The sequence below is a fragment of the Zootoca vivipara genome, chromosome 2 (assembly GCF_963506605.1).
Source record: "Zootoca vivipara chromosome 2, rZooViv1.1, whole genome shotgun sequence".
In the NCBI taxonomy this organism is placed as follows: Eukaryota; Metazoa; Chordata; class Lepidosauria; order Squamata; family Lacertidae; genus Zootoca; species Zootoca vivipara.
This window is the reverse complement of record NC_083277.1, coordinates 116,325,699-116,344,440: the sequence shown is the minus strand read 5'-3', so window position 1 is coordinate 116,344,440 and position 18,742 is coordinate 116,325,699. Positions and strand designations below refer to the sequence as shown.

The 18,742-nt window shown below is 44.2% G+C and overlaps 1 protein-coding gene across 1 annotated transcript in view; it reads right to left on the bottom strand.

Annotated features, from left to right (window-relative positions):
* Positions 1–2,926: 2,926 nt before the first annotated feature.
* Positions 2,927–18,742, bottom strand: part of SLC4A8 (solute carrier family 4 member 8) — a 74,428-nt gene continuing 58,612 nt past the window's right edge. Inside the window, exons 17-24 of the mRNA XM_060271068.1 lie at positions 18,415–18,528; positions 14,556–14,717; positions 10,869–11,120; positions 10,001–10,069; positions 6,804–6,977; positions 4,966–5,112; positions 3,562–3,677; positions 2,927–3,005 (exon numbers count right to left, since the gene is read on the bottom strand). Coding sequence (XP_060127051.1) covers positions 2,927–3,005; positions 3,562–3,677; positions 4,966–5,112; positions 6,804–6,977; positions 10,001–10,069; positions 10,869–11,120; positions 14,556–14,717; positions 18,415–18,528 — 1,113 coding nt within the window. The remainder of the gene's footprint in view (positions 3,006–3,561; positions 3,678–4,965; positions 5,113–6,803; positions 6,978–10,000; positions 10,070–10,868; positions 11,121–14,555; positions 14,718–18,414; positions 18,529–18,742) is intronic.

Sequence of the window (18,742 nt, the reverse complement as noted above, 5' to 3'; positions counted from 1 at the left end):
TATTGACTTGTTCTGAAAAGTCAGCAGGCCACTCTCATCTCTTTCTTGTCTGTTTCAATTTTTTAACTTCTCTGAATTTTGAGGGGCCAGCTAAAAGTTCTAGACCCAGGATGGTCAAAATGCTATGCATTCATCTGAGGTTCCAGCAGCTTTGGAAGCATAAACTACTTCCTCATATGCTACCATCAGCCCCCCTGCCACATAGTCAAAGCACCAGATTGGATGGGCGAGGAAGCAGAGTGAGTCCCTGCTTTGTAATGTGCAGAAGTGGATAATGCACAGGGCCCCAATGGAGCAAACTGGTTGGTTGGCTTCCTTGAAACCTGCCCTAGGGGCACCTGAAATCATGCCATCAATTCAATTGACCAAGAATCACTTGGGCCAATAGCAGCCATCCTAGTCATCATTTCTTTGCCAATTAACACTTGGGGGTGTCCACTTCTTGACCTGAAAAGGCACACAAGGACCATGTTTGAAAACCCCGATGTTCTCAAAAGATAACAGAAAACAGAATGATGAAGAAACAAATTTCTGTCTAGCAGATCAATAAGCTCTGACCTTATTAATTTCAAAGGGGCAGAAGAATATCATGAACAAAGTTTCCAAGCACTGAGACACTGAGACTCCAGGCCCAATCACCTGAAAGGCAACTTTTGATGCCTGTTGTTCTGTTCTCAACCTTTGAACTCAACATTTCTGATCACATTTCTGGGCTCAACTGCTGCTCTCCCCATATCAGTCCACTTTTGCCCTCATAATCCATTGAGCCGCAGGGATTTGTCAAGAGAGTGCCAATTGTGACATCAATAGCTGTTGACACAATTGCCCTTCTCTAGCCTGCTAGCTCATTTACATCGCTACAGTCAATGGCTTGGCTGCATTTACCTGGACCATGAACATCACACACAGACAAATCAACACAGATATGCTCGGCCCATGTCTATATTGTGACTGAAACATGTAAATGTTCTGATGAATTAGGGCTTTAGCATAAAGTAGCTGCAAAAACAACAACAACAACCAAAGGAATTAAATTAATGTGACTTATTTTTTTTTCTAAAATGAGCATTTCACATGGCCATTCCCCACCCCACGTATTCTTGTAAGTTTTCTCTTATCAGTTGCTTCTGTGATTCAGTACAGAAACTCAGACAAACCCTAATTGAACTATTTCTGCAAAAAAAAAATTAAGTAAATACAAAGAATAAAAAAGAAAATCCAAACATAGTGGTGGTGTTGTACATTCAAAGTTTAAGCAGTTAAAAAAAACCAGACACTGAAGAGGGAGACTTTAAGCAGTCTCTCTATAGCTAAGAAACTGCAACACGGCAAATGTACACACACACACACAGAGAGAGAGAGAGAGAGAGAGAGAGAGAGAGGCTTTAACACTGAATTTTCATTGTTTGCATGTGCGTCTTGATTTGCTGGTCTGAAGATAATTAGGATGCCCACTGAAGCACACAAAAGGATATTCAAAACACTTCTGAATGGCTTTTTAATATGAACCCAGCTACTTGTGTGAAGGAAGTACTGGGGCAGTTTGCTTGCACCCTTTTCCATTGCAAAAGTATTTTTCTTCCTTGCCTGCATGTCTTGGCTCTTCCCTGAGTCATCTTCATGTGCTGCTCCTCGTCCAAAACAGAGGGGCATGAATGGCAAAGCTGTGAACCAAAACATGCTATTAGAGATATATCAGTTCTGGACATTCTGAAAGTAGGAATCAATGTGGTTTCTTCTCCAAGCTCCATCTTCTTCTATCAAAGGCGATTTAGGGTAACACAAGGGGCGCTGGGGCACTGGGTGCCTTCTCAAAGTCCAGTAAGCACTTGCCTGGCTTGAAGGAGGAGGCATGAGGGCTCTTACGGGGTTCTAGAGTCTCTTCCTGTCTCCTTTCCCAAGCCAGGCAAGTGTTTACCAGGCTTTGGGAAGGAGAAGGGAGGGTTCTAGGACCTTGCCAGAGCCTTGTTTACCTGCCTTAAGCCAGAGCCAGGGGGCATCACATTTTAGCCTCACACAGGGTGGCATCAGGGCCGGCCCTACGGCAAGGCTGGGTGGCGCAGGGCGCTAGGGTGCCGGGCCGCCAGGGGGCGCTGCGTGGCTGTGCCCACCAGACAGCAGCGCTGGGAAACGGGGCAGGGGGGCGCCGGAGGGATCTTCGCGCCAGGGCGCCAGATATGCTTAAGACGGCACTGGGTGGCATATTACCAATGACTGCCCCTTGAGGTCTGCTTAAGACTTATATTTTGCAGAGCAGGGTGTTGGAGTAGATCAGGGTTTCCCAAACTTGGGTCTCCAGCAGTTTTGGGACTACAACTCCCATCATCCCTAACTAACAGGATGATGAGAATTGTAGTCCCAAAACAGCTGGAGATACAAGTTTGGGAAACCTTGGACTAGATGATCCTCATGGTCCCGTCCAACTCTATGATTCTATGGTTCTATGTCTCTTAAGTCCGAGAGCATGAGAAACAGTGTCCGTTTGCCTATCAGCGACTGTCAAATCGCTGTCATATCCTTTGCACACAGAAACAAGTGTGTGAAATAGATTAGATGTGCTACCAGACAGGGAGCTCCTAACACTACTTAATTATTGTTCCACTGTTGTAACCAAAGTGTAGCATTGCAAGACTTTCCACAGCATAATGTTTTGTGTCTGCATGCACACTCTGCTATGTTCTATCCACCTTAGTGAATGTGGAATAGCTGTTTGGGTAGGCTGTTTGGGTAGGCTGTTTGGGTAGGCTGTGTTCCAGCATGCTATTTTTAAAACACTATTTTGTGGGGTGGGGGTGGGTGAAATTGTTTAATGCTCTGCTCTCACCAGTACCTTAAATTAACCACTCTAGGTGGCTGGCTTGAAGATTGCATGGGTCACTTGTACAGCGAAATCTCCATACCTCTACTCTTGATTTAGAGCATTTATTTATTCATTATGCTTGATGTTCTTCCACAAAGTTGTTTTAGACATTTCTTCAGTGATGTTGATTTCTAAAGGGTCAGGCCTGCAATAAGCATGTTAGAGATTAACTCCAAGGACAGTGAAATTAAAAGCACTGCAAAATAATGCAAGATCAACGCAAGAGTTTTGTAGTACCTGAAAGACTAACAAGTATGGCCATATTTAGATCAGTTGTAGAGTGTCCTGGTAGACTCTCAGCCACTGATCATAAAGTGGCAATTCTTGAAGAAATCCATTTCAAAGGGAAGCTCCAGTGGGAAACTGCTGAATTGCAATTCACCAAGAAGTTCAGCTCTGTTTATTTGTGACTGAATAGAGACAATGGTCTCCTTGCCCACTAGAGATGTTAATTAACACAGCATTGCCAAATTGAATTTCTATCCCTGCTATTGTAAAAGGCCACTGGAACACAAAATAAGAGATATTCAAAAAATAAAATAAAAGAGGAAACATGCCATTTCTGGATATCTGGAATTCACCAAAATTATAGCAAGCATTGATCACTCATTTGGTGCCATTGAATGCCCTTTTTGTGTTGATTTTATGACCTTCCCAAAGGCTAATATTTTCTTTTTGGCTTCACAATTTTGTGTTTTTACCTGTTGATATTTTTTTTGAGAGGTTTTGGTGGTGGAGTTCCAGCTCCTGGTACAGTAAGTAAATTTGGCATTTGAACTACAGTTTCTTCCGAAGATTCTTTCATCCCTTCAGACTCCTGTTTGACACATAAAACTGGCGTAAGGCTGATTTGAGAAACAGCACATCGAACAGTAACATTTTATAACAAAGCACGGTAAAAAGGAATGTGAAAAAAGCCTTAGTCTCTATGCATTCCTCTGAACATGTGAACAGAGCATATAAATGTATAAAGTGTGTGTGTGTGTGTGTGTGTGTGTGTGTGTGTACACATAGGGACCCCACTTTCTGCAGGGTTCCTTATTGTGCAAAGAAAGCCTGTGTGCCTTAGCTTCCAAGTCCCGGACTGCAGAATCCAGGACCGGCAGCCGTGTGACACCGGAAGTTGCATCGGCGTAACTTCCGGTGTCGCTCTGCCCATCTATGGGCACCAAAAATGGCCACCGACGACACCGGAAGTTGCGTCTACGCATTTCCGGACATGCGTAGATGAGACTTTTGAAGCCTGCAGTGGCCATTTTTGGTGCCCATAGAAGGGCAAATCAGAAAGAAAAAAAATGGCCGCCGGCAGGAGAAAATAATGGAGAAAAATGGAAGACGAAGTGATACGGGGGACCACCGGGAAAAGGTAAGTAAAAACGGGGGTTTCCCAGGGAAAATGGGGTACTTGGCAGTTATGCTGTGTGCATACAGTTATACAGATCCAGGGGCGGGGGAAGGGGGTGCAGTGGGTGCAGGCCACCCCGGGTGTCCTACTGAGGGGGGTGACGAAATGCTGGGCAGCACTCACCATGGGGCCTGCAGCGTGCCTGAGCCACATATCTCTCCTGGGATAGACATGGTGGCTTGGGCATACACAGGCTCTGTGCTGCCCAAACGGTCCACACACTGCCTCCCCCCCCCTAGCTATAGGGCGGCTAAGTAGGAGAAGGCAGGCAGATTCCAGAGGCCCCGCGGTGCGCCCCACCCCATGGGTGGCTCATCCCGCCCTCGTCCTGCCTATATGGGCAGCTCACCCCACCTCTATGGGCAGCTCACCCCACCCTTGGGTGTGCTGCCCCAGGGGTCCAAGCGGCTTCCTCCGCCGCTGTATGAATCTAGGGTGGAAAATGGTAAGGGATTGGCAACTGATCAATAAGAGAAAGTTGGGGGGAACTAGATGGTGATAGCACAGGAAAGATCAAAAAGGCCCTATAAAAAGAGGAAGGGCTTGAATGACAAGACGGGTGTCTCAAGAGTAACATGTCTGTGCCCGCCCTTGATAATAAGAAAGTACAAGAGGATCTTAGAGCCGGTGCCTAACTTTGCTACAGCACAATCAAATTCTGAAGGGTGGGCACATACATGCAAGAAATAAACCTGCTTACCTCTGTTGATCTCTCTTGTTCTGCCACAATTTGTGCATCGTCCAATCTTTTCTTCTTGCTCTCTGGCATAAGGTCATCAAGCCAACTGAGTTCCCGCTTTGAAAAGCAGACATCCATGACCTTCCGTACGAAGACCAATGCCAAAACCTTGTTGGAGTAAGGAGAAAGAGATATGGAAAGGCGGGAAAAGATAAAGAGCACTCACACTCTAATGAGAGAATCCACCAGCTGGAACAATACACAGATGAAGACAAAGGAGATAAAGGGTACCAGACAGGGGGAGAAAGACACGATTTCCTTTACTCTCCTCTTCCATGATCCTGTGTTATGCAAAGATTGTCATTCTTGCTGCAGAGTTTTGTTTGTGGCAAGGAGGCAAACAGGGGAGCAAGAGAGCCATCCCAAAATTATGAATCCCTCCAAGCTGATGCCAAAGTTTTGTGTCCTTTTTGCGCCATTTTGTTTGGGGGAACACCTCTGGCTCTCGTCTATTAATTACGCAGTTTTGAGTGGGGTGGAGGTAGAAAACATGGGCTTTTCAAGACAAAATGGCACAAAATGAACTTTGGCATCAGTTTGGAGGTGATCCAAAATTTGGGGGGTTACATGTTTGTAACCCATCTAAGGCAATCAAACAATAGCACTACAGTAATCAGCTACAGGTGATTACTACAGGTGATTTAACTACAGGTGGCGCTGTGGGTTAAACCGCAGAGCCTAGGGCTTGCTGATCAGAAGGTCGGCGGTTCGAATCCCTGTGAGGGGGTGAGCTCCTGTTGCTTGGTCCCAGCTCCTGCCAACCTAGCACTTCGAAAGCACGTCAAAATGCAAGTACTGTATATTCCTGCATATAAGACTACTTTTTAACCCAGGAAAATCTTCTCAAAAGTCAGGGGTCGTCTTATACACCGGGTCGTATTTCTTATACAGTGAGTATATCCCAAACTCTATATTTTTACTGGAAAAGTTGGGGGTCGTCTTATACGCCCAGTCGTCTTATATGCCGGAATATACGGTAGATAAATAGGAACCGCTACAGCGGGAAGGTAAACGGTGTTTCCATGTGCTGCTCTGGTTTGCCAGAAGCGGCTTTGTCATGCTGGCCACATGACCTGGAAGCTATACGCCGGCTCCCTCGGCCAATAATGCGAGATGAGCGCGCAGCCCCAGAGTTGGTCACGACTGGACCTAATGGTCAGGGGTCCCTTTACCTTTTAATCAGCTATTACGAAGGGGAAGCCAGGGCCGGCTCTCCATGCAGCAGGGCAAAGCAACTTGGTTTAGACAACACCATGGGGACAGATGAAGGATAGATGAAGGCAGGAATTGGTGTTGCAGCAAAAATTTCAAAAGTGTTGACCCTAGTGGGGAGGGAACAATTTGGGCTCTGCTTCAGGGAGCAAAATATATTGGGCCAGCACCGGGGACAGCGAGGAACTGAATTGAATCTCTCCCCCCACCCCCCAAATAAGGCTGATTGGAACTACTGCCAACTATTTGAACTGGACTGCACACAGATGTTAGATCAGAGTCCATGTTTATATTCGTGGTGGTATTACTGACACCTTCCACCCCTTCCAATTTGCTTAAATTGTGGGTGGCTAACCTGCCTTCTGGTACGACTGCTGTTATCCACTATGTACACTGACTTATAAATACCGTGTAACCAAATAAATATGCTAAGGACACAAAAGCCATTTGGGGAGCAGAATTCCCATTAATAAATGGGGCTTTTTAACAGGAGCAAGACACAAAAACAGAGGCCAATTTTTACAGGTGCAATCTCGGTCCACGTGATAACATTATGGCCTGTTCAGCATTAAGTTATCGGTTTTTACCATCATGGGAAAGACAATAGCAGCACGAGATGCCTTAATAGCCCAGAGAAGAATGAGGCAGGTCATTTGGATGCCAGTGAAGAGGTGCACTTTTCGCAATGGAACGTGTCGAAGATAGATGAAGTCCGGCTGGTGCTTGGTTGGCATTCCAATGAGCTTCAGGCGATCAAAGAACTAGGAAGAGCATACAACAGAATAAACCAAGCATTTGAAACAAGGCATAAATTACTCTAGAGCAGTGTTTCTCAACCTTTTTTGGGCCACGGCACACTTGTTCCGTGAAAAAAATCACAAGGCACACCACCATTAAAAAAGTTAAAAAATTTAACTCTGTGCCGCCCTATATTATAATTATGACTATAAGAAACACTTGCCAAATATTGCTTTCCGGCGGGTCAGTGCTGAGTATTGGCAGCCGCCAGGCACGTGACAATGCAAATCACCCTTCTCGTCGCTGCACGTCGCGGCACACCAGCCAGCGTCTCGCGGCACACTAGTGTGCCACGGAACAGTGGTTGAGAAACGCTGCTCTAGAGTGCCTACTTCATGAACTGCCTTACACAAACCCTTATAAAATAGCTAAGGGCATTTTCCACACAAGACACAGATGCAAAATGCCTTTGGCATGTGGGTGTAGCCTGAAAGCAATATTAATCTTCACTAGAATGCCCTTTCCATTTTATTAGAAAATGATTCCCTGTCTTCCAGTTCTTATCTCTCATATTAATAAATAAAAGGGATTTCTGTCACACTGAAAGGCAAGAAAGCCACCCATTGCCAAAGGCAGGGAGCTGCAGCCCATTCCGTAGCAGAAGACATTGTCGGCTGCTGCCTCTCACCTGACCTCCATTGCATTGCTGCTGCTTACCTGGAAGTACAGGGTAAAGGGGCGAGGCATTTATGAGGTCAGCACAGTGAATATGCACCCGTGGAGCCCATCCTGCACTCCTTTCAGTGCATTTGCACCATGCCAACCTCAGTACCGCCTCGCTCCTGCCCCTCTACCTCCTGGCAAGCAGCAGCAACACTACTGACTGGAGATGTTACTGGAGATGTGCAGGTAGAAGTGGGTGCAGCTTCTGTTTCGGCCATTTTGTTTGGTTGCTAATAACCCTTTAATGTATAGTTTTGCGGTAATCTTTATTTTTTTAGGTATATGTTTAAGATGACATTTGCTTTCTTGCTAATTATGTTTCTTTAAATGTGTATTTCATACTTACTTTCATTTGTAATGTTTTATTTTGCTATTTCGTTATAGTTTGTTCACCACTTTGAGATTTTCTTTAAAAAATTATACACTCAAGACACTCCCCCCCAAAAAAAACAACAACATGTTTTGTCTCTTTCACACACACTGGAACTTGCAGTGTCAACACTGCGTATGAAGCAGCCTTTATTTTTATGCACAGTGTTGGAAAGGCACAAATGTGGAAGGGGCTGAGAAACCAACAGAGCCAGTGAAAGGCAAAACAAACTAATTCTGGAGTTGTCCCCAGCCTCCTCTCTGCTGAGTCCTACAAAGGCATCACTATGACTATGAAGTTGACCAGCCATGCTACTCCCTGGACTGGTTGTAAGTGAGAAGGCAAGCAGGTTGGGGCTGGCTGAGGGCCGGCTGAGGTCAAGCAGACTCCACTATCCTAATCTTTGACATAACAGACTGTGCAGTGTTACATCAGAGGTTTGAGATTACTGCCAACAAAAATGAAATTCAAGTCATTTCTACACCCTTGTGTTAGTTCCAAAGGGCAAAAGCCCACTACAATAAGACTTGTTATACATCTGGGGGGGGGGGGCAGGCGGGAATGCAAAACAAGGAGAAGAGGAGTAATTAAGACATACACAACTAATATTATTATATGAATTACAAAATATACCTGTACTGTTTTGGATGCTGTGCTTTCAATGCACTGGATGCTATGTATTGTTTTATTGTTGTGCTCTTATATTATAGCTGTGAGTTGCTACAGTTGGGGAGGCCTAATAATAAATAATAATATTTTTTGTACCCCGCCCATCTGTCTTGGTTGCCCCAGCTACTCTGCGCAGGTTCCAACTGAATATACATAAACAACAAAACATCACACATTAAAAGTGTCCTTGTACAGGGCTGCCTTTAGACGTCTTCAGAAGGTAGTATAATTATTTATCTTTGACATCTGACAGAAGGGCATTCCATAGGGTAGGGGTGGCCAACTCCCAAGGGACTGTGATCTACTCACAGAGTTAAAGACTGGCAGTGATCTACCCCCTTTTGGGGGGTTCAGGTCAAAGTTGTTGAGTTTTTTTAAGGAAGGGGGAAGGCCCGTTTTTTAGGGGTTCAGGTTGAAGTTGTTGAGCTTTTTAGGAAGAGGAAGACCCGATTTTTAGGGGTACGGGGGAAAAATGCTGAGCTTTTCTGAGGGGAGCAAAACTTGTTGAGCTTCTTTGGGGGGAGCCAGTGATCTACCACAGAGGTTCAGTGATCTACCCGTAGATCACGATCTACCTGTTGGATGTGCCTGCAGGGCATTCGCCAAGAAGGCCCTCTGCCTGGTTCCCTGTAACTTCACTTCTCGCAATGAGGGAAGAGTCAGAAGGCTCTTGGAGCTAGACCTCAGTGTCCGACCTGAAGGTATATAGGGCTGAAGCCTCACAAGAAAGGATCCCTTCTAGGTCTGTGGAAATCTGTGTCTGCTGCACAGAGAGGAACACTGCACCCTTCCGGGGCCTTTGCCAACTTCAAGTCTTCAGGTGCATAACAACCAACTCCCACCCAGGTAAAGAACATGAGACATTATGCCTGTGCTAGCTAGAGTGTTTGACTAGGTCCCCAAGAAGCTTATCTTGGGCCAGATACCATCTCTCAGTCTAACCTACGATAATTCTAACTCCCTCTCTGATATAGAATATACCTCACCAGGATATTGTGAATATAAAATGGGAAGAGAGTCACATATACTGGCCCGAGTTCCTTGGAAAAAAGGCAGGGTAGTGTGAAAGAGTGAAGGGAAAGGAAAGGATGGGTGGAAGTAGAAGATGGAATACTGAAATTGATATTCGGGGGAGGGTAAAAAAAGAGGAAAAGAAACATAGGGGAAAGAAGAAAGTTCTTCCTTTAATAGATGGTGGAACATATCCAGACTGCTTTTTCTAATGTGTATTGTGTTGATCTGCCTCTTTTTTTGTGATTCCTTGTAGTCAGTAAAACTGCATACCTGAATTCCATCCAGGGAAGAAACACCCATGTATAGGAACACTCCATAGAGGACAGGCATAGGTATAAACTGGAAAGAGAGTACACACACCATTCCAATATTTATTCATTTATTCATTCACTTCAAGCACTTATACACCATACCTTCTGCCAAAATAACACTCCAAACAGCATGCAAGAACAGTAAAAACAGCATTTAAAAGCACAGTGCAAAATTCATAAAGGCTTGGTTGTGAAAAGTCAATAGAGACAACTACAACTAATAAGCAGCAAACTTTGCATTACAAACAGATGAGTTATATATTTATTTGTGGGGCACACTTAATAGGATGCATCTACCTCTTGAAGCACAGCTCCTAGCTGTCATTCTATTGGCAAATAATATTAAATGACCCACCAAGAAAGCTTAAATCTGCCTTCTCAGCCTCTCCTCCCTGCCTCTGTGATATCTCCTGACAACTCTTTCAACCCTTATCTTGTCAATGAAATGCAGACTGAGCAAAGACATGGGCCGCAATCCTAACACTTATTGGGATCTAACTGTGCAATTGTCTACATGTCAATTTAGTAGCAGATGGGAGCTGAGAGAAAGGATCTTTTTGCTATTTTGAGTATCTGGCTCCAACTTGATGCAGAAAAAGCTGTGCTCTAGGTACCTATAGTCTGAGGAGCAGAAAGGAAATCAAGCCCTCATTTAATGAGGCCATCACTCCAAAACACCTTCTGCAAATACCATTTTGTGCACTTCTGGAACAGAAATCCAGAGTTAATCGCTATTGCCGAAGCTGGTTTCTCAACACCATCTAATTACAGAGCTTCCCCCAAAAATGGGGTCATTGACATATTGTAACCTTGAATGTTCCTTTTACCTGCAATGCACCAGTGATGAAAACCGAGAGGCCCATTAGTATAAAAATCATCAATCCAGTAGCTCTTTGCTCGCGTATGCCCAGGAATTTAGGTTGCTCTCCAGGAGCTGCCACGGTGGACTCCAGTTTGAGGCTGTTCACGTGACTGATGGAAAGAACGGTGGCAGCAACAAACCAGGGCAACCCCATCACTGAACACACACCAATCATGACGCCCACCGTTAGAAGGTCCAAGTGGTAGCCTCCCCCTTTCTGTGGAGATATAAGTCATTAGCAGATGGCAGCTAGAAGCTTATATATTCAGAGAGTTATCAAATACCGTGTTTCTCCAAAAATAAGACACCCTCAAAAACAACAACACAGTGGCTTATTTTCAGGGGATGTCTTATTTTTTTATTAAGTATGGTACAGTTTAACCTACAAGGTTAAACTGCCTATCACTATGGCTTATTTTCAGGGTATGGCTTATTTTCGGGGTATGGCTTATTTTCGGAGAAACACGGTACTAACTAGTTATAGAGAAAGGTTTGTCACATGCTTGAAATGCAACAGAGGTCACAGGACACCTGATGGCAAAGGTCAGGCTCCAGTTCTTCATACCATGGAAGATGACAGCAAGTAAGAAGCAGATTATCCAACCTCTGTCACATACAAGATTCTTTCACTTTGGGCAATACTTTGAACTAGTTAAAAAAAAACACACACACACACACACACACACAATCTCTTAGAGAGCACACTTTCTCCCAAATGTATTTTCCCATACCCTGAGATCTGCTGGGAGGTCAAGAGAAAACTGTTGGGTTTTGCAAGTTGTTTTAAAAGCAGAACGTTATCTACTTATTTATTAAGCAGGCCTATTTCAAGAAAGGCAATAAAGCTGATAAGTAAGTTTGCTAGCACGTTTGTGGACAAACAAGAGAGGAACATTACCATCTTGATGAATTTAGAACAGGGAAAGAGATTATCAAAAACAAAACAAAAAAAGAAATTGTAACTTTGCCTTTTGAATTTTATAAAGCCGTTTATTCATCAGATAACCTAGATCTAATGAGGGCATTTTGTGTGTGATCTGGATATACCTAAAATTAGCAGTGCAGATGAGGAAATGTTAAACAGCCTACCTATGGAAGAAAACATGAGACAGGTTATTTGTTTATTGAAACAACCCAATAAACTGTTGGTTTCCAAGCAATTTTATAACAGATTTTTGTAAGACTAATACTTATCACAGAATTCTTAGGTAATTATCAGACCTGTTCCCATTTTTCAAATACTTGAAAAGATGAAAATAAAATAAGTGGTCGTATTGGCCACTTGTGGAATTTTTCTAAATATATTAATCACCGCCAGAGTTTAGAAGCAGTTGGGCTTCAGTTCACAACATGAGAAAAGGAATAAATGTAATTGTTGAAAGTGAATATCAACAGAAACAAGCATGAATTATAGTTACAGGTAGGAAGCCATGTTGGTCTGACGTAGTCAAAACAAAACAAAAGAATTCCTTCCAGTAGCACCTTAGAGACCAACTAAGTTTGTCATTGTTATGAGCTTTCATGTGCATGCACACTTGGTATCTGAAGAAGTGTGCATGCACACGAAAGCTCATACCAATGACAAACTTAGTTGGTCTCTAAGATGCTGCTGGAAGGAATTCTTTTATTTTGTTTGAAGCATGAATTATGTGTTTCTGGCTGCCAGGAAGGCATTTGATTGAGTGGAACAACAGTTTTTATTCGTTACATTGCAAAAATGTAGTAGCATGAGATGCACCCAGAAGGTCGTGCTCTTGCTCAGCCTTCCTTGACATTGTTAAGAACTGTGGTATAAAGATGCTCAGGAGGGCCTTTTCAGCTGTGGTGCTCACCCTTTGGGGCTCCCATTCATAGGACATCTGCTTTCCTACCCATACAACTCTCACTGCCAGTTAAAGGCAATTTCGTCTCCATGGCCTCTGCTTGCATGTGTTACTGTAATTGCAGAGCTACATTTATCAAATCAACTCATAAATGCAGTCAGTCATAAGGACACAAGAAGCTGTCTTATACAGACTCGTTTTCATTTAATTTAGCTTAGTACTGTCTGTGTTGAATCGCTGCAGTTCTCCAGAGGTTTCAGGCATGAGCTTTGTCAGCCCCTTCTGAAAATGTTGAAACCTGGAAATCTTTTGAATGCAAAACGTTTGTTTATTTTGCTTCTTGTTCTATTTGGGTTTGATCTTTCCCTCACTGCTATTCTTGCACCATATATCTTCTAGTGCTGATCTGTGTACATGTGCAATACATGGCTCCTAGGAACAGTGGAGAAGCCATGAGGAAGGCATGAATCAAAAAGGCATGATCACCAATCGGCTGCATTATGCCAGCAATTTTGTGTGCACATGCATGACTTAAGGTATCTAATGACAGGTACTTCAGTTTGTCAGAAATAGAAAGGTAGTACAGTGGTTTAAGTACACAATTGGTTCCGGAAGTCTGTACTTAACCTGAAGCGTACTTAACCCGAGGTGAACTTTTCCATTGAAAGTACAGTGGTACCTCTACTTACGAATTTAATGCGTTCCGAACGCACATTTGTAAGTCGAATCCCATAGGAATGCATTGGGAGAAAAAAATCGTAAGTAGAAGCAACCCTATCTAAAAATTTGTAAGTAGAAAAAATCCTATCTAAACCGCATCCAAGATGGCGGACGGAGCTCCATTCGTAAGTAGAAACATTCGTAAGTAGAGTTATTCGTAAGTAGAGGTACCACTGTAATGGAAAGTGGATTAATCCATTCCAGACGGGTCCGCGGAGTACTTAAACTGAAAGTACTCAAACCGAAGCGTACTTAAACCAAGGTATGACTGTACACCTGCTTGTTGGGCAGTGAGGGGGGATTAATTCATGAAGTAGAATATTGAACTTGAGTTTGAAACAGCAAGTAAACTTACTCAAAAGCCAAGGACTCCAGACTGCCATTTTAAGAGCATGCTTACGGAAGCCCTACTGCCTTGAGAGTTGCTTCCAGGTAAATGTCCCCAGGATTGCAGCCTTAATTGAATAGTGATCACCGCAACAAGAAATACTCTCTTTTACATACACAAAACCCAGAAGTGAAGTCCTAAGCAAGGGGACTGCAAGGGTGAAGTACACCAGCTTCCAAAAAAGCTATTAATGGATTTGTATTTCTCTAATTTTTGAGCTTTAAAATTGGTATGCACTTCCCCAAACCTGAAGATTAGGATGACAAAGAATATATATATATATATATATATATATATATATATATATATATATATATATATATATAATATACCTGCAAGCAAGAGGTTGCATCCAGTTGTACATTGCAATCCTAAACATGCCTACTCAGAAGCAAGACCCATTGAGATTAATGAGATTTACTCCCAGATAAGGATTGCAGCTTTAGTAGTAATGTTTTAGTCCCATTAAAATCACTGAGGCTTACATTAGTCTAATGTGCTACTAATAGCAATGGGACCAAAGCACTGATTAAAACCAATGGGTGGCATTTTACTCAGAGCAGACCCACTGAAATTAAAGAGCATGACTAAGTATCTTTCATCTGAGCCTTTTAATGCCACCACAATGCTGCTGCCTAGTAGGCAGCAAGAGTCTACTTCTCATATCATAGTAACAGAAATAAAAGTATTGCAGACCTCAACAAGCAAAGTATACTATTACCTTAAGCTTATGTTCCTTCCTGTTCACAATAACCGCAGTGATCTGCTGGTCCATAAATATCAGTATGGTGCAGAGCAGAGCTGGGATGATAGCTGCTGCTACTGTCCACCCGGGATTCTCACCAATTGGACTAATGAGCCACCCACGGTCATCTCTTGTTGGCTGCAGAATAATACACAGTGTTTGTGCACAGCCCAGTCTCAGCTGCTATTCTTCTTGTTGTCCTGAAAATTCTAGGATTTAAAAATGCTCTCCATATGCTAGGGGGGTCAGACATTTTGATAGGACCCTAAGGATTCACAGTTTTGAGACACTCATCAGATCAGGTACACATATCCTGGCAATAGGCCTATGCCCTATGAAAGACAGTGGCACCTAGGAACTCGAACGGCTCCATTGCTGAACGTTTCGTTTCCCGATAGCTGAAAACTCAGAAGTGCTCCAGTTTTCGAGCGTCCCTCAGAACGCAAACATCTGAAGCAGCTTCCACTGGCAGCAGGAACCAATCAGAAGCTGCAGCTCGGAACTAGAACGTTTCAGAGGTTGAATGGTCTTCCGGAACGGATTACGTTCAAGTTCCAAGGTACCACTCTTCCTCAATCCATCGCCTTCCACATGCTGTTGAGCTCCAGCTCCCATCAGCCCCTTCCAGCATGGCCAATAGCCAGAGATTATGGAAGTTCCAACTTATTTGGGCAATGTGCATTTTATACTGGAGTCAATATAAAAAGGTAAAGGTAAAGGACCCCTGGCAGTTAAGTCTAGTCGCGAACGACTCTGGGGTTGTGGCGCTCATCTTTTTTTACTGGCTGAGGGAGCCGACGTTTGTCCGCAGACAGTTTTTCCAGGTCATGTGGCCAGCATGACTAAGCCACTTCTGGTGAAACCAGAGTAGCACACGGAAACGCCGTTTACCTTCCCGCCGGAGCGGTACCTATTTATCTACTTGCACTTTGACGTGCTTTCGAACTGCTAGGTTGGCAGGAGCTGGGACCGAGCAACAGGAGCTCACCCTGTCACAGGGATTCAAACAGCTGACCTTCCGATCAGCAAGCCCTAGGCTCAGTGGTTTAGACCACAGCGCCCCCCGGGTCCCGTAGTCAATATGGAAGAGATCAATTGTAAACCTTGGATGTATTAAATATGATAACGGGCACAATGTTATTGGTAAATACTGTATAATATAAAATAAATAAAATAGGGAAGTTGCCATCAAAAACATCTAGAGGGCACCTGGCTGGAGAAGGCTACAATACAACAAGAGGCCTGCGTGACCAGAGAGAGGTATGGGAAAAGAAAGACATACCTACCAAGTTCCTGTGGGAGGAATAAGGGACCAGACTGGACGTAGCAGACCGGAAGTAGCACTGCCACCATTTTGGAACTGGGCGGAGCATGCTCAGAAGTGACTTTTGATGCTGCTTTGCCCAGTTCCAAAATGGCCGTCGCGCCAGAAGTCGCACTGCAGCCATTTTGGAACTGGGCAGAGCTGCATCAAAAGTCGCTTCTGAGCATGCTCCGCCCAGTTCCAAAATGGCCGTCGCGCCAGAATAAACCGGGGGAAAACAAAAAAATCCGTTTTTTCAGATGAGAACATCTAGAAAAACGGGGGTTTCCCGGGGAAGACGGGAGACTTGGCAGCTATGAAAAGAGAGGACAGCAGACCTACTCTGGTGCTGTATTCAATAAGTCATGCAGCAGCCCCTGCGGTCAGCAATCCTGATTGGTTACTTTTGTCTAGTAACAATACCCACAGGCAGTGGTTTTCAAACTTTGATCCTAGCAACAATGGGAAACCCTCACAAAATTAGTGGAGGTTCTCACTGAGAAGGTGGGTAACGACAGGCAAACGACCCAAAAGACATCCAATTTGCCATTACCAATCTTTCCCTATAACACACACCTGGAGAGAATTCTTGAACTGTGTACTCCAGAATAAGCTCAAGATTCATCCGCAACATGTAGGGATCCCACAGCTGGCCATGCTGGGGTTCCTTAGCACTGTGATGGGGAGGACATTTGAATACCACCACTTAAGGGAATGTGGAGTTGAGCCACATGCCAAGTTCAGCAGAGGGCTTTAGGCTTCACAAAGCAAAAAGTTAATTGCAGAGAAGAATAAACATGGCCCCCTGAATCCAACCTTGGGGTGTTTTTCTTAAGGTAAAGGTAAAGGGACCCCTGACCATTAGGTCCAGTTGTGACCGACTCTGGGGTTGCGGCACACATCTCACGTTATTGGCCGAGGGAGCCGGCGTACAACTTCAAGGTCATGTGGCCAGCATGACAAAGCTGCTTCTGGCGAGCCAGAGCAGCATACGGAAACACCATTTACCTTCCCGCCAGAGCAGTACCTATTTATCTACTTGCACTTTGACGTGCTTTCAAACTGCTAGGTTGGCAGGAGCTGGGACCGAGCAACGGGAGCTCACCCCATCGCAGGGATTCAAACCGCCGACCTTCTGCTCAGCAAGCCCTAGGCTCTGTGGTTTAATCCACAGCGCCACCTGCGTCCCTTATTTATCATAGTAGAACTGTTATATTGTATTATATATAATAAAGCAATACCATATATTGCTGTAGAGCAGGCATGGCCAAAGCTGGCCCTCCAGATGTTTTGAGACTACAATTCCCATCATCCCTGACCACTGGTCCTGTTAGCTAGGGATCATGGGAGTTGTAGTCCCTAAACATCTGGAGGGCCAAGTTTGACCATGCCTGCTGCAGAGGTATGTAGAGTAGAACTGTAAAAGCAAATTGCTACCCAGGAGCAGATGGCCATTATAGACTGTTTCTTGCTACATTATTGACACATAGTCCTGGTCCATAGTGTTTAAATTTGTATGGTGCACGTGCAAGACACAAATATTTTACCATGCACAAGCATCTTTCAAGCATTTTCAGTTATGATGGGACTGTCCACGACTTTTGCTTGTTTCTACAGTGTCACTTCTGGCTTGACTGAACGACAGAGCCACCAACTTCTATTTCAATCAAGGCTTCCTCCAATTCTACAATTCTTTAGTGCTTTCATCTTTCTGCTTCCCACTCTGCTTTTAAACACCCACCTGCTTATTTCAAGCCATGAATTCCTCTTGCCTCCTGTACTCTACACCAGGGGTGGCCAACTCCCAAGAGACTGTGATCTACTACAGAGGTAAAAACTGGCAGTGATCTACCCCCTTTTGGGGGCTTCAGGTCAAGGTTGTTGAACTTTTTCTATGAAGGAAAGGCCTGTTTTGGGGGGTTCAGGTCGAAGTTGTTGAGCTTTTTATGGAGGAGGAAAGCCCTGGTTTTTTTGGGTTCAGGTCAAAGTTGTTGACCTTCTTTTAGGGTGAAAGAAAGCCACATTTTTGGGGGGTGCAGGGCAAAAATGTTGAGCTTTTTTTTAGGGGAGCTAAAGTTGTTGAGCTGCTTTGGCGGGAGCCAGTGATCTACCACAGATGTCCAGTGATCTACCGGTAGATCATGATCTACCTGTTGGACGTGCCTGCTCTACACCTTGCCTCATCTGTAATCTACCTATGCCCATCAAGGCAGGTGTCCAGTACCCCTCTCAGCAAAAGGTATAGGAATACTGCAGGTGTTGTCTAAGACATTTAAGCCCAGAGTCTTAAATTATCTAGCTTCATCTCTCTGCCCAATCCACTGCAATTAGTAAACACAACTCCAAACCTCAGTTCCCCCTATGGCACATTTAGCTATGAAATATTACTTCTCCCCCAGAACAGAGACAAAACCTGGGACGGTGCTGTCCTCTTCTGCCCCAATCACATGGACATATCTTATTTTCCATACCAAAAAGCTAGCTGCACTTAAGAAGCCACATCAAATCTATCATCAAAAGAAAGGTGCCTACCTTGAAGACCCTGGGAACATGTAGCTTTGGTGATGGGACTCCAACTAAGTAGTCAATTATAACCATGGTAGCAATGGTAATGAAAATAGCAAAATCACCTACTGCTGAACGAACCTATTGCAAAAAAAAAAAAAAGAGCGAGAGAGGGCTCAGCAAGAGGATATATGTTGGTTATCAGAGCACTTAGCAGGTTAATTAGCATGCAGATGGCTGAGACAGGGGCTGAAAAGGACTGCAGGCCAGAAAACCATGAGTTAAGCCCCTTCACTGCAATGCAGGACTGTTTGCACACTATCCTATTTGCAAATTAATGCACACAATCCAGAAC